Below are 27,972 nucleotides of genomic sequence, written 5' to 3' on the forward strand. Positions count from 1 at the left end.
ACCAGTCCATCCTAAAGGAGATCAGTCCTGGGTGTTCATTGGAAGGACTGATGCTGAAGCTGAAACTTCAATACTTTGGCCACCTGGTGCGAAGAATTAACTCATTGGAAAAGACCCTGATGCTGGGAGGGATTGGGGGCAGGAGGAGAAGGGGATGACAGAGGATGAGATGGCTGGATGGCACCACCGACTCGATGGGCATGAGTTTGAGTAAACTCCAGGAGTTGGTGATAGACAGGGAGACCTGACGTGCTGCAGTCCATGGGGTCGCAAAGAGTTGGACACGACTGAGTGACTGAACTGAACTGAATGGAATTTGTGCTACTTTTTGCTGAATCTTTGGACTACTTTGGGACAAAATATTAAAATACTGCCAGTTCTGCAGAAATAAAATCTTTCATCCTTATATCATTATATAAGGATGTTTCCTTTTCATTGATAACATCTTGTTCTTCTAAAAGAGCATTGATAAAATGTCTATTGAAATATCACTCTAAAGAATAAGAGCAAAGACAGACTCATGCCTCTGTTGCTGTTGAAAAAGGATCCTCCCATGTCGAGCAGTCAAGTGCAGCTCTTCTTGGTTTCTTAGAATTAGCACTTTTGCTCCCCTTGGTTAATCTTTTGTCTCTAGTTGTCTTACTTGCTATTTGATTTGCTTTTCTCTTCCAGTTACCACATGGGACTGATGAAAACTGGCTTCAAAAGCTGTATAATAATTTTGTCAACAAAAACTCTTTGTTTGAAAAACCCAGAATGTCAAACACCTCCTTTATCATCCAGCACTTTGCAGATAAGGTACAGTGAGCGTCTGGAGCAGAGCTGTCTGCCCGCAACTGTCTAGCTGTCCCCTGGGGGGAGCAGGCAGGCCAGGGGCTTTTCTGGTCAGAACTGTCACACTTAGTGTACAGCTGTGATGAAGAATACTTGTGTGTATGCAAGTGTGTGTGTGTGTGTGTGTGTGAGTGACAGTTCTCAATTTGGCTTTATCACATAATATATGAATTTCAATTATACTTTTTTAAAGATAAACGTATTGCCAGTGGGCCTTATTTCTGATTTGGGGCTTATTATAAGTTTGTTAACTGTTTATTAGTTTATTTTCTCTATGAAATTGTTATAATTAAGACTGGATAGGGACCTCCCTGGTGGTCCAGTGGCTAAAACTCCATGCTCCCAATGCAGGGGCCTGGGTTCAGACCCTGGTCAGGGAACTAGATCTCACATGCCACAAATAAGAGTTTGTGTGCCACAACTAAGACCCAACACAGCCAAGATAAATTAACTTTTTTAAAAAGACAGAGTAGTTGTTTCCTACATTGAAAGCTATGTCTTTTTTTGACCTTTTGCTTTTTTATTGTCATAATTTGTTTATTACTTTGGTAACAGAGATTGACTCAAGATGATGGGTTTTCTAGGTGATCTTTGTTTTGTTTGTATGTCTCCAATTTCTTATGGAAAAATGTTAATTTCAAAAATTATTTTAAAAAATCAAATTACAGAAAGTTTAGAAAATGAAAGGATAAGAAGACAATTCACCATAACCACCTGCCCTAAACATGCTTTCTCATCTTACTTTCCTTCCTTAATAAAACTGCTGCTCTCTGCTTTATTACCCAGTTGGGTGTTACTCCTGTGGCCTGGCCAGCACCTTGGGATCATGGGGACAGCCTGGGCTTGTGTGTCCTAGCCGCTAATGCTGTGGGTTAGTCTGCTGGTCATGCCTGGGTACCCACAGGGGCAGCAGAGGGGACAGCCAACTGCTCAGCTCTAATAACCTGTGTGGGTGAGAGAAGCTCTGTTAAACATGATCGCCTTTTAGTGCTTGCTTCCAAGTTTTTCACATAGGCTCCTGAAGAGATGCACATGAAATGAGTGTTGATGTATCAAGTTATATTTTCTAGTTGTCCTTTATATTTTCACAGTTGTGATCCCAAGTAAAAAAAAAAGAAGGCATCAGACTTCCTTTAAAGCACATATATGGGATTTACTTCAAGAGACCTTGTCTATAGTACATGGTTTCTCTACATTTAATTCTTGTCATTTGGTACTTCTAAGAGGATCCTCTTAAGAGAGCTAACAATGCTGCATTTTGTGTGGACTGTGGATTGGAGGGAAGAAACCACACATGCCATAGCATTAGCTTACATTCTCAATTTAACTAGCCAGGAAAATAAAATTGTCTTCAGAGCAAGGCAGCTGTGCTTAGATACAGTAAATCAGCTCACTTTGCCGTGGTCCTCAGAGCCCCGGCAGAGACACTCAGCTGCCTGTGACACTGTCCCTGCAGACAGTCTACTGGGAAAGCTCTCTATTTATTACACCTTTGCTTGTTTATCTAATGGGTCACACACCAGCCTGGAAGAACTTACACAACAGTCCTCGTGCTTGATTCACAAGGGTGTGTTTACAGACAGCCAGCGTTCCTGGTTCCTAACCCAAACTGTGCACCAGTAAGGATACTTTCCTACCCGTGGGGCAAAGCAGCATCCTTGTCAGGGATCCCTGAACACCCTCTCTGCATCCACATTCCAGCACCCCAAGAGCCTATTTGTTCACAATTTAAAAAAAAATTTTTTTATTTATGAAGAATATCACATTTTAAAATATGCAATCCAGAGATTTGACTATTATAAATAGTGCTGCAATGAACCACAGGGGTGCAAATATCTTTTTGAATTAGTGTTTTGGTTTTCTTGACATACACACACACACACACACACACACACAGGGGTGCAAATATCTTTTTGAATTAGTGTTTTGGTTTTCTTGACACACACACACACACACACATTAGTGTTTTGGTTTTCTTGACATACACACACACACACACACACACACACACACACATACATTAGTGTTTTGGTTTTCTTGACACACACACACACACACACACACACACACACACACACACACACACACACACACACACACACACACACACACACACACACACACACACACACACACACACACACACACACACACACACACACACACACACACACCCCCCCCAGGAGTGGAATTGCTGGATCAAATGGTAATTCTATTTTTAATTTTTTGAATAAACTCCACACTGTTTTCCATAGTGGCTGCACCAATCTGCATTCCCACTGACAGTACACGAGTCATTAGTGTTTTGGTTTTCTTGACACACACACACACACACACACACACACACACACACACACACACACACACACACACACACCCCCCAGGAGTGGAATTGCTGGATCAAATGGTAATTCTATTTTTAATTTTTTGAATAAACTCCACACTGTTTTCCATAGTGGCTGCACCAATCTGCATTCCCACTGACAGTACACGAGTCATTAGTGTTTTGGTTTTCTTGACACACACACACACACACACACACACACACACACACACACACACCCCAGGAGTGGAATTGCTGGATCAAATGGTAATTCTATTTTTAATTTTTTGAATAAACTCCACACTGTTTTCCATAGTGGCTGCACCAATCTGCATTCCCACTGACAGTACACGAGTCATTAGTGTTTTGGTTTTCTTGACACACACACACACACACACACACACACACACACACACACACACACACACACACACACACACACACACACACACACACACACACACACACACACACACACACACACACACACACACACACACACACACACACACACACACACACCCCCCCCCCCCCCCAGGAGTGGAATTGCTGGATCAAATGGTAATTCTATTTTTAATTTTTTGAATAAACTCCACACTGTTTTCCATAGTGGCTGCACCAATCTGCATTCCCCCTGACAGTACACGAGTGTTCTCTTTTCCCCACATCCTTACCAACACTTGTTGTTTGTTGTCTTTTCGATGATAGCTATTCTGACAGGTGTGAGGTTTATCTCACTGTGACTTTGATTTGCATTTCCCCAGTGATTAGTAGCACTGAGTATATTTTCATGTGCCTGGTGACCATCTGTTTGTCTTCTTTGGAAAAATATCTATTCAGATTCTCTGCTCATTTTTTAAATAGGATTCTTTTTTTGTAGTTGAGTTGTATAAGTTCTTATATTTTGGATGTTAATCCCTTATCAGATATATCATTTGCAAATAACTTCTCCATTCAGTAGGTAGCCTTTTTGTTTTGTTGATAGTTTCCTTTGCTGTGTAAAAACTCCTTAGTTTGGTGTAGCCTGATTTATTTTTGCTTTTGTTTCCCTGGTCTGAGGAAACATATCCCCCAAAGTATTACTAAGACCAATATCAAAGAGCATGCTACCTGTGTTCTGTTTTACAAGTTTAATGTTTTCAGGTCTTACATTTAAATTTTAATCCATTTTGAATTTATTTTTGTGCATGATGTGGGAGTAGTCCAGTTTGATTCTTTTACATGTAGCTGTCCAGTTTCCCCAACACCGCTTATTGAAGAGGCTGTCTTTTCCCCACCATATGCTCTCTTGCCTCCTTTGTCATAGATTAACTGCCCATACAAGTGTGGGTTCATTTCTGGGCTCTCTACTCTGTTATGTTGATTTCTGTGTCTGTCTTTATGCCAGTGCCATACTGTTTTGATGACTGTAGCTTTGTCACTAACTAGAGATTTGAATATTTAAGGAGCCACTCTGGCTTATGAATCATAAAGGGCTTCATGGAGGGTTTTTCTAAACCAAACTCTAACCCACTCTAAATCTGACTCTAAGGGTTTTGTGCCTTGGAAAGCTGTGTGGTCAGCTGGTCAGTTTTTCTTTTCTTTCTACCACATTAATGCTGATTCAGGAAGACATTTCTGTTTGAACTCAAAGGATACCACTGAGCTTTTCTCCTCCTCCTGGTGAGTTCAAAGGCAAAGAGAACCCTAAGTGAGGTCTTCTTTAATTAATTGCACATATAACAGGTAACAGTCACCTGTGGCCAGTGGGAACTAACAGGTGAGTGTAGGTGAGTGTAGAGTGGCCAGTGAGAAGTCCAGGCAGTGGGAGAATATGGTGCTTTCCATCAGATGACACAGCTCCAGCTTTCTAAGCTTTCTATAATATAATAAGGTTGCTGAGACAAACAGAAACTGAATCTCTTTTTAAAACACTGCTTTTATAGCCCCTTCATTAATCTGTCTTTTCAAAAAAAGAAACTTGTGGTACTTAGATGCTGTCAGCTTTTGCCTCTTTGGAAATAACTCCTTTGTTTGCATAGGTAGAGTATAAATGTGAAGGTTTCCTTGAGAAGAACAGAGATACCGTCTATGACATGCTGGTTGAAATCCTGAGAGCAAGCAAGGTTTGTAAAGTCCTAAAAGGTAGTTAATTTATTCATTGTGTACTTGACATGGACCTAGGTGTGTATCAAGAGAAAGAAACATGTACATGTTATCTGTCTTATAACAACAAATTGTAGCTTCCACATGCAAAAAGTCATCCTCATTAGTATAGTGATGAGTATTTCATTTTGTTTTGTTTTTATTTTTAGAGAGCTTTTTAAATATAATTTAAAACTATTTTGTGCCCGTACAATATATTAATTTTACAAATCTAAAATTTTATCTACTCTTAAAGTATTTGCAAAAACCATATATCCTTCTTCAGCTTTATTGCATACTATCTATAAGAAAATACTAATTTTTAAATTATAAAAATGCTTTCAATACAGAAGAGACAATCTAATTTTAAAGACAATACTGTATAAGAATGTCTACCCAGAAAACAAAAAGCTTTCACAGGATACCAAGCTGGCCAGATGCTTCAGAAGATCTGGGACTAGTCCAAGATGCTTAATCCCAACTGTATCATCCTTCTTCATTAGAAATCTAGATGCCACTCAAGGTGGTTTCATATACAAACAAAAAATGACCATTTTAGAATTGGCACTAAAATACGTTTCTAGCTTCTGAAAGGATTCAAATTATCACTACATGCAAAATCAAAAATTAAATGTGCCAATGATACAGAGGAAGGACAGTGAAGATGGTCATTTAAAAAGGCATGATTCACACTTTATACCTTCACTCACGAATATTTATACTGCACCTACCATACACCAAGCACTGTCCTAGACTCTGGGGAAACAGCAGTAAACAAAGACAGATAGGGTTCCTGACCTCAAGGAGCTCACATCGCACAGGGAGCAACATACCTCCAAGATGAGAGCAAATCGTGGTGGGAAGGGCTAAATAAGTGCTCAAGAAAACCAGAGCAAGGCAGAGTGCTGCTCTGTGATCGAGAGCTCCTTGAATCCATGGTGCTGTGTGCTGAAGTGTCACCGTAAGAGTGACTTCTGGCTTTTTCTTTTCCTCCTTAAACATTTCTCTCAATTTAAGAATTTTAAGAACTCAAATTCTTAAAGTTTGAGAATAAGGATGTTTCATACACAGTCCTTCATTTTTTGTGAAGATTTGATTATCATACTTATTTTCTTTGTTTTTGAAGGTCCCTTGTCCTTTGTTAATGCTCAAGTATTTTGACAATTTCCCAAATAAGTCTGAGCACTTCCCCTAATGGTCATAAAAAAATCATGGGTCATGGAAACTTAAATTATTAAAATTGATTTATAACAGAGAATTCAATGCAGAAATAGGCTGTATTTTGTGTACCAAATTAGTTGATGTAATTCACTGATTGTTTACTCACCCAAAGCCAGCTTGGGGTCCAGCATGCTGAATTCCTCAAGAAGATTTCAGATTGCCATGAAGCAGATGGGTCTCTCCACTAAACTCACAAGACATCAGAGGCCTGGGAATTTCAGATTCATTTGTTCCATGGGGGCTACAGGCTATCAGGCAAGAATTCTCCCCCAAAGGAGATTCTCAATGTCTGATTTAAAAGAAGAAAACGTAAGGTCTTCTCCAAGAGATAAGGGATTTAAAGGAACAAGTGATACAGAGTAGAAAGTAGTGTCTTAAAAAAAGGTACAGATTAAAGCTTAAGATAACTCAGAGGAAGTTGGAATTAATTCATACTGGGACACCAGGAAAGGTATTCTGAAGGGAGTGGGGCTGGAAAATATTATAATAGAACCTTAAATAATGAGTAAGGTTTAGATAACATCACCAACTCATTGGACATAAATTTGAGCCAACTCTAGGTAGGAGACGGTGGAAGACAGAGGAACCTGGCAGGCTACAGTCCATGTGGTCACAGAGAGTCCAGCACAACTTAGCGACTGAACAGCAGTTGAATCTGTAGAGCTGAGAATGTGAGGTTAGGAGGGAAGAGATTCCGAGTGCAGAAGCAACATGAGCCAAGGCACAGAAGCAGGAAAATTATCTCGTTTTCTGACTCTTGAAGTGATACCCACATACAGACATTCACATGGTTTCCTTCCTGCTCTCATTCCTGGGAAAGAAACCGTAAGTCATCCCCAGTGAGGGTGATCCCCTTGTGGAACTGAGATTTGGCCAGGATTGTTACTCTACCCACCACTGGTTTAGACAGGTTGGGATTATGGTGACCTTTTCTTCGATTACACCAGCTGAGGACTGTGGGCAAACACTTTTGACATTAAAACCCTCTCTGTTCTTCCTAGTTTCATCTCTGTGCCAACTTTTTTCAAGAAAATCCAGTTCCTTCTTCCCCATTTGGTTCAGCGATCACAGTTAAATCTGCAAAGCCAGTCATCAAGCCAAACAACAAGCATTTCCGGAGCACCGTGGGGAGCAAGGTACCCAGAGAGTGGCTGAGGGTCCAGCCAGGCTGAGGGCAGGGATCAGGGCTGGGTGGGACCATTCTGGGCCTGGACACTGTGCTGTGCTCAGTTGTGTCTGATTCTTTGTGACCCTTTGGACTATAGCCTGCTAGGCTCCTCTCTCCATGAGATTCTCCAGGCAAGAATACTGGCATGGGTTGCCATGCTCTTCTCCTGGGGATCTTCCAGACCCAGGGATCGAACCCATGTCTCTTATGTCTCCTGCAATGTCAGGCAGATTCTTTACCACTGCATTACCTAGGAAGCCACGGACATGGGCACTGAGCTTCTTCAAATCTAATATAAACGCAAAGAAGAGTAGTAGTGCATCGTCATGGTGCTTCCACCGCTAAGGCTGCACACCTGAGCAAACCGTATGTTTGCACAATAAGCTGACTCACTAAGCCCTTGGCTACTGGGGAGTTTCGGACAGAGAACTGCCCTGTCCATCAAAGCAGGATATCCTGAGATAAACCCAGTCATAGACTAAAACCGTTCGTGATAGCTGTTTATGCATGAACTTCATTTTTCCTCTTCTTGAGTAACTTGTCAAGGCTGAACCTCTTTTTTGAACTTTCTGTTTTATACTGGAGTATAGCTGATTAACAATGTTGTGATGGTTTCAGATGAACGGCAAGGGGACACAGGCATACACATACATGTATCCATTCTCCCCCAAACTCCCCTCCCATGCAGACTGCCACACAACTTTGAGCAGAGTTCCCTGTGCTATACAGTAGAGGCCCCTTTTTTTCTTTTAACCGTCATCTAAGCATTGTATTCAGTGCAATGTCTGCCGCCTGACCTTGTTTCCTAGTTCCGCAGCTCTCTGTACTTGCTCATGGAGACCCTCAACGCCACCACTCCCCACTATGTCCGGTGCATTAAGCCAAACGATGAGAAGCTGCCCTTTGAGTAAGTGGCTGCAACAGAGGGGGGGAAACACCAAGAAAGCCGTCTGTCATGATGTTAGAGAGTTTGCTTATAATTGCCTAGAACTTTACTATTTCTGGGTTTTTAAATGATTCAAAACAAGTCTGCCCTCTACATCTAGTATTAGTTCAACCCCTCTGGCTAAGTCGGCTCATCTCCGGGATTAAGCAAAGGGGCTAGATCTGAAAGAGTTATTCTACTGCTAGAGCTTATACAACTGAGAAAACCAGAACATTTTCCTTGATGGTAAGAATTTGTATGTGTTTGCAGGAGAAAGGCTGTAGAGGGGTCTGAAGTTTTGCCTTCAAACCTGGCACGAGGTCTTAGGCTTATTCTCTGGGGCCCCAAGAGGAAGACCAGAAGCCACGAGTAGAAGTTACAGAGGGTCTCTCGAGCTGAGGCATCTTAGGGGCCGCACCGTCTTGTGTCTGGGGTCCTCAGAGGGTCAGACCTAAGCCAGAGGGCCACTTGGAGTGTCTTGTACAGGGAACGTAGCAGCATGTAGGTGCTAGGATGGGTGAACTTGGTTGTTTCTCTCACTCTGGTTGTCATTCAAAGCTCAGTCCAAAGGCCATTTCCCCACAAAGCTGCTCCCTGCCGCCTTGGTCAGAATCAGCTGCTCCTAGAGGAGATGCTTTCAGTTCTTCCCCATTGAGAATAATGTTTACTCTGGGTTTATCATATAGTCTTTATTATGTGGAAGTAGGTTCCCTCTATACCACTTTCTGGAGAGTTTTTATAATAAATGAATGTTGACTTTTGTTGAAAGCTTTTTATGCATCCATTAAGATTATCATATGGTATTTTGGAGCCCTCTAGATGATCATACTATAAAGAATAAAACAGATGTTAAAAAGTTAGTTTGAGGTAAATATTTTGAAAGTCAAATTACTGGAATCAAGTTACTATGTATCTACCAAAAACTTTTAAACATTTATTCATTCGAATCTAAAAACTGAAGCAGATTTTCATGGTCTGTTCCTCCTAAATGTTTGTTATTTATTAATTGTTTTCTTACAATAATTTAAAGGTTTATTATCAAGACATAAAATATTTGAAAAATGTTGTGGTTCAAAATTATGGTATGTACAGAAGAACAGTTTGGATATAGACCTAGTGAATGCATTCATCATAGTCCAAGTGATGACATACCATCATAATGAAGAATGGTAGATTAAAGAAGTTACATATTTATGCAAGTATTTATATTCTACTTCATATTTATTATTTTAATAACCTAAATTTCAATAGTTTACTTTTAATTGGAACTGTTTCTCAAATGTCATACATTCTTCGACTATTAATTCACACTTGATAGTCTTTAGAAAGCTAATTTGAAACTCCAAAAAAAAACCAACAACCAACTGGTCCTTTCCCTGTGTCCTCAGTGTGGCTTCTGAACTGTTCACAGAGGTGCTACCCTCATCGACATCCAAAATGTGTTTATCAAGTATCTGCTGGGCTTGGGGGTCACGCAGGCAGATCCTGTTTCCCAGGAGCTCACAATCGGGGCAGGTCTATACACTGTTTATGGGCCTGTCTATCAACTATGATGGTTTAACACGTGATCAAATCGTCCTTAAGGTTTGACTCCAAAAGAATTGTTCAGCAGCTGCGAGCCTGTGGCGTCTTAGAAACGATTCGCATTAGTGCCCAGAGCTACCCTTCTAGGTATGTTGTCAGTTCCTCATTTGGGGGGAAAAGTACCCAACTTCAGGTCTGTGCTGAGAACCAAGGGAGGAAAACGGCCTTGTGTTCTGTCAGATCTGTCCGTAAGCTGTCCCACTATGCTGTGGGAAGGCCAGAGAGGGTGATAGACGGGCAGCATGTAGACAGAGGCCACCTTCCCGACGCCCCACCCCATCTGTCCTAGTGAGGGTCACTTGCTGCCTCCTCAGGGCTCCTGGAACAGGGAGCTGGAGGGTAGGGGGAGACAGTTGTTGAAATGAAGCATTAACAAAAGTCATCCAGAGAGCACACAAGTGTGCTCAGGTGAGGCTGGGGCGGTGTCCCAGCCATGGTCAAAGGTCAAGGCCATGTCCCCGAAACAGTGGCAAGCAAGCCTGTGGGGTCCGCAGACAGCACGTGCTTTCCTCCAGCCCACCTTCTCCGGTCTGCCTTGGTTTTCCAGGTGGACATACATTGAGTTCTACAGCCGCTATGGGGTCCTCATGACCAAGCAGGAGCTTTCATTCAGCGATAAAAAGGAGGTGTGCAAAGTGGTCTTACACCGGCTCATCCAGGTCAGTCCTCCCTCCAGGAATCATGGGCTCCCAAGCACTTGCCTCATCTTTGCCTGTGTCTCAGAGCCGTAACTATCATGAATGCCTGGGAAGAAAGTCCATCACCTCCAAGTCCATCACCAACTCCTGGAGTTTACTCAAACTCATGTCCATTGAGTTGGTGATGCCATCCAACCATCTCATCTTCTCTCGTCCCCATCTCCTCCTGCCCTCAATCTTTCCCAGCATCAGAGTCTTTTCCAATGAGTCAGCTCTTCGCATCAGGTGGCCAAAGTACTGGAGTTTCAGCTTCAACATCAGTCCTTCCAATGAACACCCAGGACTGATCTCCTTTAGGATGGACTGGTTGGATCTCCTTGCAGTCCAAGGGACTCTCAAAAGTCTTCTCCAACACTACATTTCAAAAGCATCAATTCTTCAGTGCTCATCTTTCTTTACAGTCCAACTCGCACATCTATACATGACTACTGGAAAAACTATTGCCTTGACTAGATGGATCTTTTATGGCAAAGTAATGTCTCTGCTTTTTAATATGCTGTCTAAGTTGGTCATAACTTTCCTTCCAAGGAGCAAGCGTCTTTTAATTTCATGGCTGCAGTCACCATCTGCAGTGATTTTGGAGCCAAAAAAAAATAAAGTCTGCCACTGTCTCCCCATCTATTTGCTGTGAAGTAATGGGACCTGATGCCGTGATCTTAGTTTTCTGAATGTTGAGCTTTAAGCCAACTTTTTCACTCTCCTCTTTCACTTTCATCAAGAGACTCTTTAGTTCTTCAGTTTCTGCCATAAGTGTGGTGTCATCAGCACATCTGCGGTTATTGATATTTCTCCCAGCAATCTTGATTCCATCTTGTGCTTCATCCAGCCCAGCATTTCTCATGACGTACTCTGCATATAAGTTAAATAAACAAAATAAAAATAAAACAAGTCAGAACAAAAAAAAAAAAAAAAGTTAAATAAACAGGGTGACAATATATAGCCTTGACGTACTCCTTTTCCCATTTGGAACCAGTCTGTTGGTTCATGTCCAGTTCTAACTATTGCTTCCTGACCTGCTTACAGGTTTCTCAAGAGACAGATCAGGTGGTCTGGTATTCCCATCTCTTGAAGAATTTTCCACAGTTTATTGTAATCCACACAGTCAAAGGCTTTGGCATAGTCAATAAAGCAGAAATAGATGCTTTTCTGGAACTCTCTCGCTTTTTCAATGATCCTGCGGATATTGGAAATTTGATCTCTGGTTCCTCTGCCTTTTCTAAAACCAGCTTGAACATCTCAAAGTTCACGGTTCATGTATTGCTGAAGCCTGGCTTAGAGAATTTTGAGCATTACTTTGCTAACATGTGAGATGAGTGCAATTGTGCGGTAGTTTGAGCATTCTTTGGCATTGCCTTTCTTTGGGATTGGAATGAAAACTGACCTTTTCCGGTCCTGTGGCCACTGCTGAGATTTCCAAATTTGCTGGCATATTGAGTGCAACCCTTTCACAGCATCATCTTTCAGGATTTGAAATAGCTCAACTGGAATTCCGTCACCTCCACTAGCTTTGTTTGTAGTGATGCTTTCTAAGGCCCACTTGACTTCGCATTCCAGGATGTCTGGCTCTAGGTGAGTGATCATGCTATTGTGATTATCTGGGTCATGAAGATCTTTTTTGTATAGTTCTTATGTGTATTCTTGCCACATCTTCTTAATATCTTCTGCTTCTGTTAGGTACATACCATTTCTGTCCTTTATTGAGCCCATCTTTGCATGAAATGTTTCCTTGGTGTATCTAATTTTCCTGAAGAGATCTCTAGTCTTTCCCATTCTATTATTTTCCTCTATTTCTTTATTATGATCACTGAGGAAGGCTTTCTTATCTCTCCTTGCTATTCTTTGGAACTCTGCATTCAAATGGGTATATCTTTCCTTTTCTCCTTTGCTTTTTGCTTCTCTTCTTTTCTCAGCTATTTGTAAGGCCTCCTCAGACAGCCATTTTGCTTTTTTGCATTTCTTTTTCTTGGGGATGGTCTTACTCCATGTCTCCTGTACAATGTCATGAACCTCCGTCCATAGTTCATCAGGCACTGTGTCTATCAGATCTACTCCCTTAAATCTATCTAACTTCCAGTGTGTAATCATAAGGGATTTGATTTAGGTCATAACTGGATGGTCTAGTGGTTTTTGCCTCTTTCTTCAACTTAAGTCTGAATTTGGCAATAAGGAGTTCATGATCTGAGCCACAGTCAGCTCCTGGTCTTGTGTTTGCTGACTGTATAGAGCTTCTCCATCTTTGGCTGCAAAGAATATAATCAATCTGATTTCGGCGTTGGCCATCTGGTGACGTCCATGTGTAGAGTCTTCTCTCGTGTTGTTGGAAGAGTGGTGAAGAGACGCCAAATGAATACGGAAATGAAGCCTTTCCAGGCACCTCTGCTCTTCTGTGAAAACCACCTATGAGAGGCTGGAGCTCCCAGCTGCCCAGTTGAAAATCACCCACAAAGCAAACATCCCTCCTCACTCCACAGACACACCCCTCACCCTCCTGTCCACTTCTTCTCCCAAAGAGTCTTTAAACAAAAAAGGCAAAACATAAACTTCCAGGTCACAATCAGAAGTTTTCCTCTTTATGTCAAAGAACAGAGATGTCAAAATAACAATGTTGGTGGTGAGTTCGGATCTCTAAACATCTTTTCCAAATACTGTAGAAAATCTGAAAGTTTGTTCTGATTATGTCATTTTTCTCTTCTAGGATTCTAATCAGTACCAGTTTGGCAAAACTAAAATTTTCTTCAGAGCAGGGCAAGTGGCTTATTTAGAAAAACTCCGGTTGGATAAACTGAGGCAGGGTTGTATTGTGATACAAAAGCACGTCCGTGGCTGGCTCCAGAGAAAAAAATTCCTCAGAGAGAGACGAGCGGCCGTGATCATCCAGCAGTACTTCCGGGGTCAGAAAACTGTGAGGTATGTTGGAACCAGGAGGGAAAATTGTGCGAGTGTTTGTCGTTCAGTCGTGTCCAACTCTTTGAGACCCCATGATCTATAGCCTGCCAGGCTCCTCTGTCCAAGGAATCCTTCGGGCAATTGGAAAGTGGATAGCTGTTCCCTTCTCCAGATCTGCCAGGCCCAGGGATCAAACCTGGGTCTCCTGCGTTTCGGATTCTTTACCCTCTGAGTTGGAACCAAGAAGACTTGAGCAACTGTACGACTTTCTTCCCTATCACCTCCATGGGGTGGGGCCTCTTTCCTCCCAGGACCCAGGTGCAGATGTGTGTGTGGGTCCCCAGGTGACTGTGAGCCTCAAGAGCAGATGGATGTGTCCTTGGGGGCAGTGGTGCTGACTCTGCGTACTGTCCTCACACAGAAGAGGTGGCAACCAGGTCCTTGATGAGAGAAAGCTCCGATCAGCCTGTTGCTGAAGAGGGCCAGAATTCCTGGTGAGATCAGGTAGAGAGGCTGAGCCACTATTCCTTGGGAACTGAAAACACCTAAGGGTGATCAGGGTCCAAGTGAAGCTTCTGAGTAAGGACGCCACTGACCAGCCTATCTTGCAGGCAGTGGGGTCAGACCATGCCTGAGGAGACCATGGCAAGGCTCTGCCCACAACAATGAGTCCCCTGGGTAGGGCTGCCCGAGTGGAGGGCATAGCCATCCCACCCCTCAATAAGCGCTCCCAAGAGGCCATCCTGGAATGGCCAGCAAGAGGAGCATCCTTCCTGGATAGCATTGTGTGCATCTCTGTGTCTGCCCAGCCTCCCTCCATCCCTCTCTGTGACTGTAGTAGGAGAGCCATGTTTTTAAAGACGGGCTGTGTCGCTCAGGTTCCCTCACCCTGAGCCTTATGCCTGACCTCCAGCTGTATCTGGGCTCCTCCACATGACTGACACACCAGTCTTCATCTCAGCATACCGCAAACCGGGCTTGCCATTCCACCACCCCGCCCTTATCTCCTGGCCCACGCTCCCCTAGGCAACCCGTTATATGTGCTTGCATTTAGCCTTGCTCTCCCTCTCAAGCCTGTGGTTTCAGTTAATAGCAGGAGTCCCCAGGGCAGGAAATCCAGAGCTACCTTCTTCCCCAAACTCATGCTTCCTCTGTTTGCCTCCTGTGTCTGTCCCGCTTCTTTCATTCCCACACCCCTGCCCTGCATGAAGCCTTCATCATCATTTGTGTTTCACTCTACAGCACAGCCCTCGGCCTGCTGCCTTTCCTTCCTAACTTCTAAAGCAGGGCCTCACAGAGCTCCTGCTTCTGCCTCTCATGCTTGCAGTGGCCCCTGTTTCCCAGAGAAGGGCACTCAGCCTTTGACATGGTACTCATGGATCCCCATGGCTTGGATGGAGCCATAAGCATGGACGCTGTGGTAGGACAGTGATGATACTTGTGGTTGCCTCTGCATCCGTATCTAGGACCCAGCACAGTGACTGTCACATAGTACATGTTCAGTAAATACATATTTTGATAACAAACAGTCCCCTTCTATTTTTCTCATCTCACTAACTACCAGTTTTCTCCATGTATCTTATATTCTAGCAATTCCAGACAAATTCTCTTTTTTTTGAATATTTCAGGCACTGCTAGGCCTCCATGTCTTCACCTGTCCCTTAGTCTGAACTGCCTTTTCCAGCCTTTACTGTCTTCAGAAATCCTACTTTTCTGTCAAGCCTGGCTGACATGTCAGTTCTTCTCAAGCAGAATGATAGTTCAGTAAGATCTCTCTTACAGATCTTTTAGTAGTTATTTTATTTTTCTTCTTATCCCACTTGACCATTTCTAAGTCTGTTTTACAAGGTCATAAACTCTGCAGGTAAGAACTTTCTCCTCACCTCCAGGCCGTCAGATAGGAGTGGACAAACTTTTTCTGTAAGGGCCAAATATTTGGGCTTTTGGGGGTCTTGCAACTTCTCTCACAACTATTAAACTCTACCTTTGTAGCATGAAATCAGCCATGGGCTATATGTAAATAATAAGTGCTCTGTATTCCAACAAAAGGTGACAATAGCAGGCAGGAGGGTGCAGCTGTGGCCCCAAGGTCATAGTTTTTCAACCCCTGATCTGGAGGCGCCAGCGTGATCTCCAACATGATTGACTAGATGAATGAGCAAGTGCAATGCCAAAGCACAGTTGTGTTGGCACAGCCTCTGTGGGTACATGAGTGACGGTGGGGTGATTGGCCTGAATGTGAAGAGTGGGAAAGTTCCCATGTGGTGCCTCGTTCCTGAAACAGATCCATGTTCAGATCAGGATGGAAAGAAGTAATAACGTTGATCTTGACTAGACACTAGCGTAAACCATTCCAACATTTAATGCATAATTTGCAGAACTTCGGAATATGCCTCAGTTAAGAAGTATTGCACAAGTTGGTTGCTCTGGGGTGGAAGTCAGTGCCCTGTTGGTAACAGGTTTACTCCACTTTCTTCTTAACCAAGGAAAGCGGTTACTGCCACAGCCTTAAAAGAAGCATGGGCAGCCATTGTCATTCAGAAGTACTGTCGAGCGTATCTCGTCCGCAACTTGTACCAGCTGATTCGTGTGGCCACCATCACCATCCAGGCCTACACCCGAGGATTCCTGGCAAGGAGGAGGTATCAAAAGGTGTGACTTTCTGGGATATGAATGTCTGTTCATATGTGTCTGCTGCAGCTAGGATTTGGTTATTGTTTCCAAAGTCTATGTAGGAGAAAATATCTGCAAGTGATGCTACCAACAAAGGATTAATTTCCAAAATATACTAATAGCTTATACTACTAAACACAACTCAGTCAAAAATGGGCAGAAGACCTAAATAGACATTTCTCCAAAGAAGACATGCAGATGGCCAAGAGACACATGAAAAGATTCTCAGCATCACTAATGATTTAGAGAAATGGAAATCAGAACTACAGCAAGGTAGCACCTCACACCAGTCAGATTGGCCATCATCAAAAAATCTACAAGTAATAAATGCTGGAAAGGTTATGGAAAAAAGGGAACACTCCTACATTTTTGGTGGGAATGTAAATTGGTGCAGTCACTTTGCAGAACATACGGAGGTTGCTTAAAAAGCTAAAAATAAAGTTACCATATGATCCTGCAATCCCGCTCCTGGGCATATATCTAGAACAAATTCTAATTCGAAAAGATCCACCCACCCCTATGTTCATAGCAGTGCTGTTTACAGTAGCCAGGACCTGGAAACAGCCTAAATATCTACTCACAGATGAATGTATAAACAAGATGTGGTACATATATACAATGGAATGTTATTCAACCACTAAAAAAGTATGAAGTAATGTCACTTGCAGCAACATGGATGGGGCTTGAAATTATCATAGTAAGTGAAGTAAATCAGAGAAAGACAAATATCATATGCCATCACTTATTTTTTTTTTTAATTTATTTTTTTATTTTTCAGTGGGTTTTGTCATACATTGATATGAATCAGCCATAGAGCTACACGAATTCCCCATCCCGGTCTCCCATCCCACCTCCCTCTCCACCCGATTCCTCTGGATCCCCCCAGCCCAACGGGCCCGAGCACTTGACTCAAGCCTCCCACCTGGGCTGGTGGTCTGTTTCACCACAGATAATATACATACTGTTCTTTCGAAACATCCCACCCTCCCCTTCTCCCACAGAGTTCAAAAGTCTGTTCCGTACTTCTGCGTCTCTTCTTCTGCCCTGCATATAGGGCCATCGTTACCATCTTTCTAAATTCCGCATATATGCGTTAGTATACTGGAATGTTCTTTATCTTTCTGGCTCACCTCACTCTGTATAATGGGCTCCAGTTTCATCCATCTCATTAGAACTGATTCAAATGAATTCTTTCTAACGGCTGAGTAATATTCCATGGTGTAAATGTACCACAGCTTCCTTATCCATTCATCTGCTGATGGGCATCTAGGTTGCTTCCATGTCCTAGCTATTATAAACAGTGCTGCGATGAACATTGGGGTGCACGTGTCTCTTTCAGATCTGGATTCCTCAGTGTGTATGCCCAGAAGTGGTATTGCTGGGTCATATGGTAGTTCTATTTCCAGTTTTTTAAGAAATCTCCACACTGTTTTCCATAGTGGCTGTACTAGTTTGCATTCCCACCAACAGTGTAAGAGGGTTCCCATTTCTCCACATCCTCTCCAGAATTTATTGCTTGTAGACTTTTGGATAGCAGCCATCCTGACTGGCGTGTAATGGTACCTCATTGTGGTTTTGATTTGCATTTCTCTGATAATGAGTGATGTGGAGCATCTTTTCATGTGTTTGTTAGCCATCTGTATGTCTTCTTTGGAGAAATGTCTGTTTAGTTCCTTGGCCCATTTTTTGATTGGGTCATTTATTTTTCTGGAATTGAGCTTCAGGAGTTGCTTGTATATTTTTGAGATTAATCCTTTGTCTGTTTCCTCATTTGCTATTATTTTCTCCCAATCCGAGGACTGTCTTTTCACCTTACTTATAGTTTCCTTTGTTGTGCAAAAGCTTTTAATTTTCATTAGGTCCCATTTGTTTATTTGTGCTTTTATTTCCAATATTCTGGGAGGTGGGTCATAGAAGATCTTGCTGTGATTTATGTCAGAGAGTGTTTTGCCTATGTTCTCCTCTAGGAGTTTTAGAGTTTCTGGTCTTACATTTAGATCCTTAATCCATTTTGAGTTTATTTTTGTGTATGGTGTTAGAAAGTGTTCTAGTTTCATTCTTTTACAAGTGGTTGACCAGTTTTCCCAGCACCACTTGTTAAAGAGATTGTCTTTTTTCCATTGTATATCCTGCCATCACTTATATGTGGAATCTTTTAAAATGATACAAATGAACTTATTTACAGAACAGAAATAGACTCACAGACATAGAAAACATAGGGTTAGTTACCAAGAAGATAGTGGGAGGGGAATAGAAAAATTAAGACTTTGGGATTAACATATATACACTACAATATGTAAAACAGATAAATTACAAAGACTATACAAAAAGTATACACAGGGAGCTATATCTTGTAATAACCTATGGTGAAAAAAAATCTGAAAAAGAATGTATATATAGGTACAACTGAATCACTTTGCTGTACACTTGAAACTAATACAACATTGTAAGTAAACTAGAGTTCAATTTTTAAAAATCTGAAAAAAAAAATGGGTAACAGTATTGTGTGGGTTGATTATAAGAAATTGGTATTTCACCCTGTAGAAGTATCCTGGTAGTTACATCTCCCAACACTGGGAGAGTTGATGAGAAAAACAGAGGAGACCCATTTTGCATTTCACAAAATCTTCTTTTAAAGATGCTGAAGGAACACAAGGCTGTGATCCTTCAGAAATATGCCCGGGCCTGGCTGGCCAGACGCAGATTCCAGAATATTCGACGATTTGTGCTCAACATTCAGCTCACTTACAGAGTTCAGCGTTTGCAGAAAAAGCTAGAAGACCAGGTAAGTGTTCATAATGCATCCTTCATATTTACTCTTTCTAACAGATTTATTTTAGTTCCAGACCAGCTCCTTAACTATGCTGTTGATGAAATAAACTTATTTTAAGGCAAGACAAGAAAAATTGAACACAAAATTTTCTCTGCCATTTGAGCCACAATGTTATCCCCTTTAGTGGACATTGTGCATCTGCAGGATACAACAACTGGATCCCCTTAGAAGACCCAGAAATGACTATTTACCACCCCTCCCCCACCCCCCTCAAAAGAAAGCAATTTCCTTCAGGTACCAGCAAGGTAGCTCCTTAAGAGATAAGATTCTCCTCAAATGCTTTAAAGGGTCACAGTGATTCGCTACTTGCCTTGTTGGACTGTGTAAAATATCAGTATTTTACTTTGATGTATAGCCTTTTATCTCAAAAGCTTATACACCTGGATTTTGACCTCTAACAGGTGAAACAGTCTCCAGTTTTCTGAAAAACTGTCTCCTGGGTTATAATCCTCAGGTTGACTCAAATAAAATACTTTATTTCTTTTTTAGATTGACTATTGATTAATTAATTTTTTGTCAACACTGTTAAGATTTATGCCCGTGTTAGGAGGTTCACAGTTTATATGGACTACCTGAGCTAGGAAGCAGAAGTACGCTGTAAAGGGCGGGTACACACGATTTGGTAGGTTGCACACTGCACAAGAAAGCAGGCGGAGCTGAAATCCAGTGTGACTTCACTTGCCAGCCCATGTGTCTTGGTGTAAAGTTGTACTGCCTTGAGGCATAAGTGTCTTTTTCTAATTTGCACAAAGATGCTACCTTCATGCCAAGCCATGCTCCCTCGGAGCTGCATTGGCCCAGAGGAGTTGCCATTTTTTACTTTCCCAAAGGTCCATGTAGTCTGACTAAAGGCCTGCCTAGTTTGGGAAGATTACCCATTCTGTTCCTATTGATAGAAAGGAAAAAAAAAGAAAAACCCAAACACAGTCAGTGTGTAAAGGCTGTGTCCAGGAAAATGCAGCGTCCAGATCTATAAAACTCACTCCTGCATCTGTCTCAAGTAAAAATCTAATTCTCCTCCAATAAACTTTAAACCTGGTGCTGAGCTGTACCATAGGAGTCCTTGGTGAATGGGTGAGCGTGCAAAGCAGAAACGAGGTTTTGATACAGTTTCCCTTCCCTGTGTTGTTGTGCAGCAGTCCTGCATGTTATGTCGCTGGTATGGAACAGCCCTGAAAAACAGCCCTGACCTGCTGGGAGCAGGGCCTGTGGGAGACCCCACACTGCCTGAGCTCCATCCCAGGTATTCATGCACTGGGGCTGCCATGATAAGCCAGCACAGGCAGGACAGCTTAAACAACAGGTATTTATTTTCTCACAATGCAGGAAGCTGAAAGTCCAAGATCAAGGTGTTGGCATCTTTGGTCTCTTCCAAGGTGTCTTTCCTTGGCTTACACATGACCTTCTTCCCCATGTGTCTTCACATCTTCTCCCCTCCCCTCACATCTGTCCTAATCTCTTCTTATAAAGACACCAGTCATACTGGATCAGGGTCCACCCATATGACCTCGTTTTACCTTGGTTACGTCTTTTAAGACCAAATCTCCAAATACAGTGACATTCTGAGGTACTGGGGGCTAGGACTTCAGCATATGAATTTGGGGAGATGAAGAGGACCCAGTTCAACTCACAGAACTAGGATTGTCCTGGAGCTCCAGGGTTTGGACTAAAAGATCCATCAACTCAGGAAAGCATTTGCCTGACTAGCTCTGCCTCCCTATTCTCACCGGATGAAGATGCGTACCAGCCATTGTGATGATAGCCGTGGTTAGAGTAAAAAATCCTCCCACTTAGATGAGAAGTTGCGAGAAGCTAATGCAACAGCTTCTTTATTTTGGATAAACCCCCAAGTATCTGATGTCTCTTTCCTCCAGAACAAAGAGAACCACGGGCTGGTGGAGAAGCTGACCTGCTTGGCTGCCCTTCGGGCCAGTGATGTGGAGAAGATTCAGAAACTGGAATCCGAACTGGACAGAGCAACCACCCACAGGCAGAATTATGAGGAGAAGGGGATGAGATACAGGGCTTCCGTGGAAGAGGTCTGTGTTGGAAGTGACTGTGGACATAGCTTGTGAGTCTTTCTGTGGAAGAGATCATGATGCAGCATTTCCCACAGAGATGACTTCTGCAGAGAAATCAGATTTTGCTGCTGGTTTCCATTACCAGAGAGAGCCTGCATTTTAGAGGAAGGAAATGTGAGGCCTAGTGTCTGGTGGGGCAGGGGGTAGGGAGAAGAGGAGACTCATGCTTCAAGAGGCACATTGTAAGGTTTTCTCTACCTTCTACTTGTGTAAAGTGATGGAAGGCCTGAGAAAGGGCCCTGGTCAATGCTTCCCTCTTGTCCAACATGACCTTGGTCTCCTGTCACTTGTCCGCCTGACATGCACCCTGGAAGCATCATCCCCAGAGCAGCAGTGCAAAGCGTGGGCAGGTTTGCCTCTCCGTGTCGTAGTATAAAGAGCAGTAGATGTAAAAACCAGATGTCCCAGGTTCAGATCTTCTTTGGGAAACTTGGACAAGTCACTTACCCTCTCTGAATTTTAGTTTCCTCATATGGAAAATTGGAATAACAAAAAGGGATTGACAGAATTACTGTGAGGATAAAATTTTCAGATTAAATAGTTTAGCTAAGTGACTCATAGAGCCCTGCAAAAGCGTGAACTGATATTTTCAAACCTATTATTTATTACCCCCCATTCTGCACCTTCTGAAGTCCCACAACACCCAGAGTGGTGACAGCCTGGTGTCCTAGGGCATCCCTCTGCCCTCCCCATGACCAGGTGCCTGGCTGCACCAACACAGAGGCTGGCATCTCCTGCACTGCCAGTCACTGGTCATCAGTACTCAGGGGCCCCCAGCTGCCAGCCCAGCAGACACTTTACTAGAGAACTTCTGTTAAAATCATACATCCTTCCTGAGTCATAAGAGTCTCGAAGTGTGAATCTACTTTATATCATAAATTTCCTACATTAACTGTGTTAATACCCTGGCTATTTTTAGTCAATAAAAAGACAGAGGAGTTGCCTTGACTTTGGGAAGACCTTGGATTTGGTTCTTTCTCCTTGATTTCAGCCATTATTGGATGAGGCTGGGAACTAGTGTCTATTGAAGTCACATGGAGCCCTTGCATGTGGAGCTAAACACAGCATCTCTCAGTGGGCTGCTGCCAGCTGTTACCTATGGATGGGTGCCGAGACCAAAAAATACAAATTTAAAAATATGCAGGCAATGGTGCCGAAACTCAACGCAAGGTTTTCAAAAAACCATTTTTTTCTTCCCTTTGCTAGAAATTGGCAAAGCTTCAGAAGCATAATTCAGAATTGGAAATACAAAAAGAACAAATACAGCAGAAGCTTCAAGAGAAGACTGAAGAGTTGAAAGGTAAAGCCCAAGGTGGCCCGATGCACATTCACCAGTTCAAAAGCCTAGTCATTCGGAAAATAGGCACTGGGCGGGAATGGAGTTTCACTCTGAACCAGAAGGCTCTGCTGTAATGAGAGAACTTTCACTCTATGGAGAATAACTATTTAAATTGTGGCAACTCAACCCTGCAGGTTCACCTGGTTTGTTTCCAACTTTTATCAGAGCACAGTTGTCCCTGTCTGTGCCTCAGAATCTCCTGGGCCATTTGCAAAGTTACAGATGGTGGGCTGTAAGCCTCGAGCTGTTATATCAGAAGATGGGGAGGGGGTGATGACTGTGGATGGTGGTAGCAGGGATCATTCAGGATCTCTTTTTTAAAAAATTTTATAGTCACCCTCATGCATTGTCAGGGCAATGCTGGAATAATGTTTATGGCTTGCCAAGGACTTGCACTCAAATTTTAGCTCTGGCCAAGTTACCCAGTCTAAGTGGTACCCAGTCTAAGTGGTACCCAGTCTAAGTGGTACCCAGTCCTGGCCCTGAACAAAGACGCCTCCTTAGCACTGAGCCACGTCAGCCCTGGGCCGTCAGGTGCAGACCCTTGGGACCAGCAGTGTCAGTTTCCTTTGGCGTGTGGAGCAGCCATCCACAGCCTAGCTCTGTCCATCTGTACTTGTCCAATTCAAATTCTAATAGCAGAGTTCTAATTTATAAAAGATGACAATTATACTCTCATCTTAAGTCCCATTAATAATAAAAACCACCTGATTGTTCTTGCATTCTTACTTTCTTAAATATGTGGCATGAAACAGTCAAGGCATTGCTTTGCACACCTATTTCAAAGAGCATTCATTCTCTTTTCACAGAAAAAATGGATAACCTCACCAAGCAGCTCTTTGATGATGTGCAAAAAGAAGAAGAACAAAGAATGTATGAAATCTCATTTGCTTTAAAGCCACTGCTTCCTTCTCTCTCTGCTATTTTCTCATTTGCTTCTCAGCTTGCAGGTTGCAGATCACAGACACCCAGAGCACAGTGCGGATATTTTTAGGAAGTGAGAGACAGCTTTGTGAGAGCTATGTCCCCGAGGGCGCACGTTTCAGACACTGCACAGGTTCTGGAGTTATGGGCACAGTGGACCACTGGGAATATCTTGCTTTCTCTTTATTACCAAGACAGAAGTTCAGAGACTGCCACCTCTTTCATCTCTCAAGTCCAAGGGTGAAAATTATTGCCTCTTAAATAAACCGTCCTTCCTTGCCCCCACCCTCACACTGTATCTGTAAACTTGACTCTTGTCCCAGACAGCAAGGCATATAACTCACCTCACAAAAGTTAAGGCAGGTCCAGTAGCTCATGTAGCTTAATACAAAAAAAGCCAATCAAAAAAATGGATGGAAGATCTGAATAGACATTTCTCCAACTAAGACATACAGATGGCCAAGGAGCACATGAAAAGATGCTCAGTATCACTAATTATTAGATGCAAATCAAAACTACAATGAGGTGTCACCTCACACCAGTCAGAGTGGCCATCATCAAAAAATCTACAAATGATAAATGCTAGAGAGGGTGTGGAGAAAAGGGAACCCTGTACACTATTGATGGGAATAAAAATTAGTGTAGCCATTATGGAAGACAGTATGGAGGTTCCTTAAAAAACTAAAATTAGAGCTACCATATGATCCAGAAATCTCATTCCTGGGTGTATATCTAGAGAAAACCGTAATTCAAAATGTTACATGTACCCCAATGTTCATAGCAGCACTGCTTACAACAGCCAGAACATGGAAGCAAACTAAATGTTCATCAACAGAGGAGTGGATAAAGAAGATGTACATATATATTAATACAATGGACTATTATTACTCAGCCACAAATAAAAACAAAATAATGTCATTTGCAGTGACATGGGTGGGCCTAAAGATTGTCATACTGAGTGAAGTGAGTCAGACAAAGACAGATAGCATATGATAATGCTTTCATGAGGAATCTAAAAGAATGATACAAGTGACCTGGTTTATGAAACAAATAGTCACAGATGTAGAAAGCAAATGTATGGTTACCAAGGGGGAAAGGGATAAATCAGGAGATTGGGACTGACACATACTCACTACTGTGTCTAAAGTAGATAACTAATAAGGACCTACTGTATGGCGCAGGGAACTCTGCTCTGTAGTGATCTATATGGGGGTGGGATTTGAAAAAGAGGAGATATGTGTGACTGGTGCACTTTGTTGTGCAGCAGAAGCTAACAGAACATTGTAAATCAACTCCAAATAGTTAAAAAGACAGGTCCCCATAACCTTGAATTGTACCAGCCCCATATTTCCTGTCTCAACAAACGCTTTGCCAAGATCTAAAGGCTCCATTCTGTGCCCCTCTTTCTTAAGGAGTAAATTCACAGGTCTTTAGATCTCCAGATAGGGCTGCATGGCAGAGTGTTGGGAAGAGATGGAACATTCTTGGCATCTCTGTTGGAGGCTAGAAGGCACAGTGCCGCCTCGGTGGCAGCATGTACAGCTTTCCTGTGAAGTTAGGTAGCAGAAGAGCCTGGGTCTGGATGAGAGGGCCAGGATGCCAAGAAGTCAGGGGAGAGAGTGTCACTGAAGAGCTCCAAGAGTTAATGTGTACATAACGTGTTTCATGATCCTATGTCAATTTTTTGTCTTTTGATGTATGTGTGTGCATATGTGAAAGTTGCTCAGTCCTGTCCGACTCTTTGCAATGCTTTGGACTGTAGCCCGCCCGGCTCCTCTATTCAAGGAATTTTCCAGGCAAGAATACTGAAGTGGGTAGCCATTCCCTTCTCCAGGGGATCTTCCCAACCCAGGGATCAAACCCCGGTCTTCTACGTTGCAGGCGGATTCTTTACTGTTTGAGCCAGCAGGGAAGTCCTTTCGATGTGTGGTTGATTTATAATACTATGTTGGCTTCAGGTGTATGACATAGTGGTTCACAATTTTTATACATTATGCTCCATTTGTAGTTATTATAAAATGTTAGCTATATTCCCTGTGTTATGCAATATATCCTAGTAGCTTATTTATATCATACACAGTAGTCTGTACCTTTTAATCTCCTTCCCCTTTCTTGCTTCTCCACCTTCCCTGCCCCCACTGGTAACCACCAGTTTGTTTTTTATGAGTCTGTTTGCTTTGCTATATTCATTTGTGTTTTTTTTTAATATTCCACCTATAAAACACACAGTGTCTTTTTCTGTCTGACTTATTTCACTAAGCATAAGATCTCTCAGTTTCATCCATGTTGTTGCAAATGGAAATTTTTCTTTTTTATGCCTGAGTAGCATTCCATTGTATGTATGTACCACATGTTTTTTATCCATTCATCTGTTGATGGAATCTTAGGTGGCTTCCATATCTTGACTATTGTAAATAGTGCTACTATGAACATTGGGGTGCATGTATCCTCTTAAAATAGTGTTTTCTTTTTCTTTGCATATATACCTAGGAGTGGAATTGCCGGATCATATTTACATCAGTTTTTAAATAGGGCTAGTTAGCTAAACCTTGAAACGTCTGTTTTTCTATGAAGTCTTAACTTTAGAAGAGAGGAGCTCAGCTCTTGGCATCTCCTGGTCATCTGAGGCCACTTAGGAGCAATCATTTCAAGCAGGGGCTAGAGAGCCAGCCTGAGCTCTTTACAGTCCTCTTCAGCACTCAGCCACAGCTCAGACTGGTCCCTGGTCAGCTGACTGGGAAAGACTTGTCCCATCACAACCATCCAGAGGCTCAAGGGTCCCACAGTCAGTGGGCACACGCCCGGTCAGCTTAGGCTACAAGTCTTAAGATTCTCTTTACCTAAGATTTCTGGTTTTAATTTGCTTCTTCAAATGTATTTTCCTGGACTCTTAGGAGCACTGTAGTTTTTGTTTTGTTTTTAATCTGAAAACAAGGTTTAAATGTTTGTCAATATCTATAAGAAGAAAAGAAACAAAATCCTATTGGGAATATGACTCTCTTCCTCAGAATTTTCCCCATTGTACTATAAAAGCAAGTCATAAAATAGACTGAGTTGACAGCCCAGCAGGTGGGAAGATGATTTAATAAACTCACAGAGCTCCTTGGACAGCTTCAATTCTGACTGGGCCCCTGTGGGCTGTGTGGGGCTGGTCTAGGTTCTGTATCTGTCTGGGGTTATTTTCTTGGTCACTTACCCTGTATTTAATTGCGCAGTCTTCTTACAAGGAATGGCTTTCTGTGGCCTTTTGGGTACCTGGACTTGCTGCAGTTTATTCTAAAATGTTTGACAAGCTGGACCCTTTTCCTTATTAAATGGCCATATTAACTTGTTTAGTACTAAGCCAAGCTGTTCCAGGATCCTTGATTCTAGGCAGGAGACAGGACTTGGCAGAATATGCCAAGGTCTTTGCTGAGTGAAGTGGTCCCTTTAGGGGACCACGTGGAACCAGGGTGGCTTGGGGGCTATAGTACCCCAACAACCATTGAGTCTTTAAGTTCAGCCTCCCTCTCTGTGTTCCCTGTGTGTGATCACTGTAGAGCCACACTTCTCTGATTCTGAAGGTGTAAGAAGCTGCCTTAACCTAAGGGGACATAAAAACAGTCTTCTAAAAATAAGGCCACCGTCCTCACAGTAGGTCTTCACTTGGCTTTTCCTTTCTGAGTCTCCTCTTATTTCCAAAATGATGTGTAGTTCTAATTAAGGGTAAAGACCTTAGAAATGGTTAATTTTTCTTTTGATGCTTAGACTTCTTGAAAAAAGTTTCGAACTGAAAACACAAGACTATGAGAAGCAGATCCGGTCTTTGAGAGAAGAAATTAAAGCTCTCAAGGATGAAAAGATGCAACTGCAGCGTCAGCTGGAGGAAGAGCGGGTCACCTCTGATGTCCTGAAAGGGGAAGTGGCCAGACTGAGCAAGCAGGCAAAGGTAGGACTCCTCACTTCGTGGCTGATTTGTCTGACCTGCACAAGAGAGAGCGGCTTCACGTCCCCTCAGGGTCAGCTAAAAGCATCCAAACTTGTTTCTCCCTCCATTCGTCAATGTAAACCATTTTAGTGAGATTGGAAAACTTTTAAGCTTCCACTAGATACATGAAACACATGTTAGTAGAATAATTGTTATAATTACACAAATATCCTCTGTCATCATGGAATAGCCATGCATAGTTTAGAAGATATGTCATGGACTCATACCTGAATTTCTTAGCAGAACTGCCCATATTCTTTGGGCTCTGATTTCCTGTTGTTTAAGTTGTAGATTGGACTGTGGAATCCAGAAGGACCACATATACCTGTAAGCCCTTCATCCTTAGCAGCCTTATAAGACTGATGTCAGTCTGGGAGTCACATCATCTGGCT

The 27,972-nt window shown here is 42.5% G+C and overlaps 1 protein-coding gene across 2 annotated transcripts in view; it reads left to right on the forward strand.

Moving 5' to 3' along the window:
* Positions 1 to 27,972, forward strand: part of MYO5C (myosin VC) — a 114,283-nt gene that overhangs the window by 48,358 nt on the left and 37,953 nt on the right. For both annotated transcript variants that reach the window (XM_065940877.1, XM_065940878.1), the window contains exons 13-25: positions 673 to 798; positions 5,179 to 5,262; positions 7,504 to 7,638; positions 8,480 to 8,577; positions 10,180 to 10,266; positions 10,727 to 10,838; positions 13,573 to 13,784; positions 16,250 to 16,415; positions 19,075 to 19,221; positions 21,144 to 21,308; positions 22,557 to 22,650; positions 23,499 to 23,562; positions 27,361 to 27,541. In XM_065940877.1, the coding sequence (XP_065796949.1) occupies positions 673 to 798; positions 5,179 to 5,262; positions 7,504 to 7,638; positions 8,480 to 8,577; positions 10,180 to 10,266; positions 10,727 to 10,838; positions 13,573 to 13,784; positions 16,250 to 16,415; positions 19,075 to 19,221; positions 21,144 to 21,308; positions 22,557 to 22,650; positions 23,499 to 23,562; positions 27,361 to 27,541 (1,671 nt within the window). The remainder of the gene's footprint in view (positions 1 to 672; positions 799 to 5,178; positions 5,263 to 7,503; positions 7,639 to 8,479; positions 8,578 to 10,179; positions 10,267 to 10,726; positions 10,839 to 13,572; positions 13,785 to 16,249; positions 16,416 to 19,074; positions 19,222 to 21,143; positions 21,309 to 22,556; positions 22,651 to 23,498; positions 23,563 to 27,360; positions 27,542 to 27,972) is intronic.

Source organism: Muntiacus reevesi, chromosome 7, assembly GCF_963930625.1.
Source record: "Muntiacus reevesi chromosome 7, mMunRee1.1, whole genome shotgun sequence".
Taxonomy (NCBI): Eukaryota; Metazoa; Chordata; class Mammalia; order Artiodactyla; family Cervidae; genus Muntiacus; species Muntiacus reevesi.